This window comes from Triticum dicoccoides, chromosome 4B, assembly GCF_002162155.2.
Source record: "Triticum dicoccoides isolate Atlit2015 ecotype Zavitan chromosome 4B, WEW_v2.0, whole genome shotgun sequence".
NCBI lineage: Eukaryota > Viridiplantae > Streptophyta > Magnoliopsida > Poales > Poaceae > Triticum > Triticum dicoccoides.
In genome coordinates this window covers 172,969,328-172,973,176 of record NC_041387.1, presented here as the reverse complement: position 1 = coordinate 172,973,176, position 3,849 = coordinate 172,969,328, and the positions used below count along the sequence as shown (strand labels likewise).

Below are 3,849 nucleotides of genomic sequence, written 5' to 3'. Positions count from 1 at the left end.
TTGGGAAAGCTGTGCACAAGGCTTATCGGGCGGAAATTGTCTAAGTCCAGTGGGGAGTCTTTCTTAGGAAGGAGGGCCAGAAAAGCTTGGTTGAGAAGATGTAGCTGACTGCCGGCCAGTGTGAAGCATTCCTCCATGGCATCAAGCACATATATCCTTTCTACATTTCTACTATCGTTTCTTCTGGACATCTCACTTTTCAGTCATACCAACGCAACGCAGAATGTAAACACAAAGACACAACATTGACACCACAGTTATTTTGCATACTGTTCATTGATCTACCATCAGTCAATCACATTGTTCTTCAACTGTAACAGCATGGAGCATTCACCTCTTATGACATCTATAGATAATTACTGTACCTACAATCGCCTTCAAGCAGGTTTCACAACTCTTTTTCCTTTTTAGCTTGAAATAAAAGGCGAAAATGTAGAAGCTAAATTAATCAAGAAGAAACGATCTAGATGGGACTTGTTGTTGCCCCATGTCATGCCACTGCCAGATTCATCATGGTCTCCCTTTCTACCATGAGCGGCGGTGGCGCGATCCATCATCTCTCACATCACCGAGCAGCTGTTGGGGTCCTCGTCGCTGAAGTAGTTGTAAGGCTCCCCCGCTGGTGGCTGCGGCGGCATCGCATAGGCGGTTGGCATCGGGTACGAGCCCATCGGCGGACGCCCGTACCCTGGCCCGTAGCCCATCTGCGGGTACCCTCCCGCGCCGCCGCCATGGCCGCCGTTCACCATCATCATTTGCTGCTGCTGCTGCTGTTGCTGCAGCATTGCCATCTGCTGCTGCTGTTGCTGCTGCTGGATCAGTTGCATGTACTGCTGCTGCGCCATGGGGTTCCCGGCCGCGGCCGCAGCCTGAAGCATCTCCGCCCCGGACGGCATGCCGCCGCCAGCGCCCTGGTAAAGCCCAGCCGGCGGCATGCCCTGCATGGCGCGGCCAGCCTGCGCGCCGCTCGCCGCATGCGGGTGGCCCATTGGACCGCCCATGCCGGGGAAACCGGCGCCGCCCATCATGTTAGGCCTGAACATGGCCTGCTGCTGCGGCGGCATGCCGCCGCCCATCGGGCCACCCATGCCTGGGGCCGGGCCACCAGCACCGCCGCCCTTTTTTCCCTGGACCGGCGCTCCTCCTCCCTTGACGTTGTTCGGCTGCCCACCACCGCCTCCGTTCTTACCGCCGCCGTTGCCGTTGCCGTTGCCGTTGCCACCTTGGTGCTGCTGCTTGCCACCCGCGTCTTTCTTGCCGCCGCCGTTGTTGCCGTTCCCCTTGATCTGCACAGGGATCTCGTTTCCTCCACCGCCCTTCTTCCCACCATTGCCGGCGCCCTTCTTGTCGCCCCCGCCGGCGTTCGGCGGCATGGCCATCTGCTTCATCATCATCTTGGGGTCGTCGTAGTAGTCGTCTTCGAAGCCCTCGTCGTCGAAATCTTCGTCATCGTCAAATTCGTCGAACTCGTCGTCGAACTCGCTGCCGCCGTCGTCGCCCCAGCCGTCCTCGGGGAGGTTGAACTTGACGGACTTGGGGTCCTTGGCCGGCGCACCCGCCGGGAACGGCATCTTGGCCGCGGCGGCGCCCATGAACTGCGGCGGCAGCTTCAGCCCCTTCATCTGCATCTGCTGTTGCAGCTGCTGGAGCTGCTGCGGCGTCGGCGCACCCTTCATCTGCATCTGCTGCTGCAGCTGCTGCATCTGCTGAGGCGTCGGCGCGCCCTTCATCTGCATCTGCTGCTGCAGCTGCTGGAGCTGCTGCGACGTCGGCGCACCCTTCATCTGCATCTGCTGTTGCAGCTGCTGGAGCTGCTGCGGCGTCGGCGCGCCCTTCATCTGCATCTGCTGCTGCATTTGCTGAATCTGCTGCGGGGTCGGCTGCGGCATCGCCATCTTGGCGTCCTTGCCGCCGCCCTTGTGGGCCTTGCCGCCGGCATCTTTGGGATGGCCTTTGCCGCCGGCGTCCTTGGGCTGCTGGCCCTTACCACCGCCGCCGTTACCGTCGAGGTGGAGCTTCTGGAACTGGTTGGCGACGCCGCCGGGCTTGGAGCCCCAGAGCACAGCGGGCTTGCCGCCCTTGTTGAGCTTCTTGATGATGGTGTCCGGATCCACCAGCCCGGACACCATCACCTTGCCCTCCTCCGGGTTGATGGTGCTCTGGTACACGCCTGCAAAGAAGACGGATGAATCCAACACATTATCCCCACGGAGCAACAAAGAACAACACGGATAAACAGAAGTCCATCTACTATTATTTACCATCGATCTTGCTGAGGATCTTCTTCACCTTCTTCTGGCACCCGTCGCAGTGGATGTTCACCTTGAGCACGCAGGTCTGCGGATTTGGGGACGAACAAACAAACACACACGAACGGCATGCAGGGATCAGACACCGGAGCAAGCAAACAAGCAAGCTCATGGAAATTTCATGGCGGCAGAAACAAGAAGGAACATGCGGGAGAATGTCTTGAGTCGAGAGGAAGCAAAGCAAGGAAGAACTCACCTGTATCTTGAGCACATCCTCCTTGCTCATGGCTGACTTCCCGACCGAAACGCAGCAGGCCACGGAGGAGGAGCGCAGATCTGGTGCAGAGGAAACGGACGCGGAGGGAGGCCTCAAATCAGGGGGAGGCGAGCAGGAAGAAGGCAGCTACCAGGAAACATTGCGCTCCATCTCTCCCGCAGTGTGAGTGTGTGAGAGGGCGAGCGAGAGAAGGAGGAACTGCCTTCTCGCTGAAGATAATATAATAACTTTCCCGTCCCACACTCACACAAAGAGCGAGTGCTTGGAGAGAGGGAGGAGAGGGGAGGGGCTTCTTATCAGAGTGTGTGCTTGCAGAAAACTAGAAGGAAATTAATAGGGGAGGGGCGGAGGAAGGAGAGAGAGGGCACTCTCTCTCTACTCTCTGTCTCTATCTTCTGCAAAGCTAGGAAGGAAATTACTCTTTACCCTTTTCAAGATTTATTCCTTGAGTCTTTGGGCTTTGGGGATGGATTGGAAGCCTTTCGCTTTTGCTCTCTCTCAATCAATTACTAGTATTAGTAGCAACTAAATATGGATCAGAGTTGCTAAACATAGACCGGTCAGTGAGCAGAGACAGAGGTTGGAAACTGCGGTTACCAATGTCGGTTCAGTTTTTTTTCTTTCTAAAAAGCAGTCTACCCGGGTCCGCTGCCAATTCTTTAGCTAGCTTTTATTTGTCTTGTTCTCCTGCCAATTCAAGACCCGGAGGGAGGGGCTCCCTCTGTGGACGGCCCTGAGTACCCACCGTCCAACCGGGTGAATACGCCGTTAGGTCCTTCGTTCGTTGGTTAAGAGGTTAAAAAGTTCATACGGTACATGGTTTGCCAAGAGCAGTGTAGCACGGGACGGAAACGTGTGTTATAACCCTAATTTTTTGACGTGGTTAATTCATACGAATGAGTTGCCATGTTATTGTGCTAAAATACATGTGACGCATAACCGATACATTTCTATTGTCGGCGCCGAGAGTAAAAGTGAGAGAATGCATGTGACAGTTACATTTTGTTGTTGTCGGTGCCGAGAGTGAGAGTTAGAGATTACGTGCAACCGTTACATTTCCGTTTTCGGTGCCGAGACTGAGAGTTAGAGATTGCGTGCAACCGTTACATTTCCGTTATCGGTGCCGAGAGTGAGAGTTAGACATCACGTGCAACTGTTACATTTCCGTTGTCACTTGTCAGTGCCGAGAGTGAGAGTGAGAGGATGCATGTGGCTGTTACATATCTGTTGTCGGTGCCGAGAGTGAGAGTGAGGGACTACATGCAACCGTTACATTCATGTTGTCGGTGTCGAGAGTGAGAGTGAGGGACTGTCTACAACCTT

The 3,849-nt window shown here is 55.3% G+C and overlaps 1 protein-coding gene across 1 annotated transcript; it reads right to left on the bottom strand.

The window, feature by feature from the left end:
• Window positions 1-257: 257 nt before the first annotated feature.
• Window positions 258-2,850, bottom strand: LOC119295629 (heavy metal-associated isoprenylated plant protein 33-like). Its single transcript, XM_037574068.1, has 3 exons — window positions 2,506-2,850; window positions 2,262-2,337; window positions 258-2,170 (listed from the first exon to the last, which is right to left on the bottom strand). Exons 1-3 carry the CDS (start codon window positions 2,533-2,535, stop codon window positions 561-563), a joined length of 1,716 nt encoding a protein of 571 aa, XP_037429965.1. The 5' UTR covers window positions 2,536-2,850; the 3' UTR covers window positions 258-560.
• Window positions 2,851-3,849: the final 999 nt, after the last annotated feature.

Bases quoted from the DNA above. Each gene is read 5' to 3' on its own strand.
- LOC119295629 (XM_037574068.1), bottom strand. From the start codon at position 2,535: ATGAGCAAGGAGGATGTGCTCAAGATACAG. The intron at 2,338-2,505 runs GTGAGTTCTTCC...CCAAATCCGCAG, and splicing joins AGGATGTGCTCAAGATACAG to ACCTGCGTGCTCAAGGTGAA. The intron at 2,171-2,261 runs GTAAATAATAGT...TCTTCTTTGCAG, and splicing joins GATCCTCAGCAAGATCGATG to GCGTGTACCAGAGCACCATC.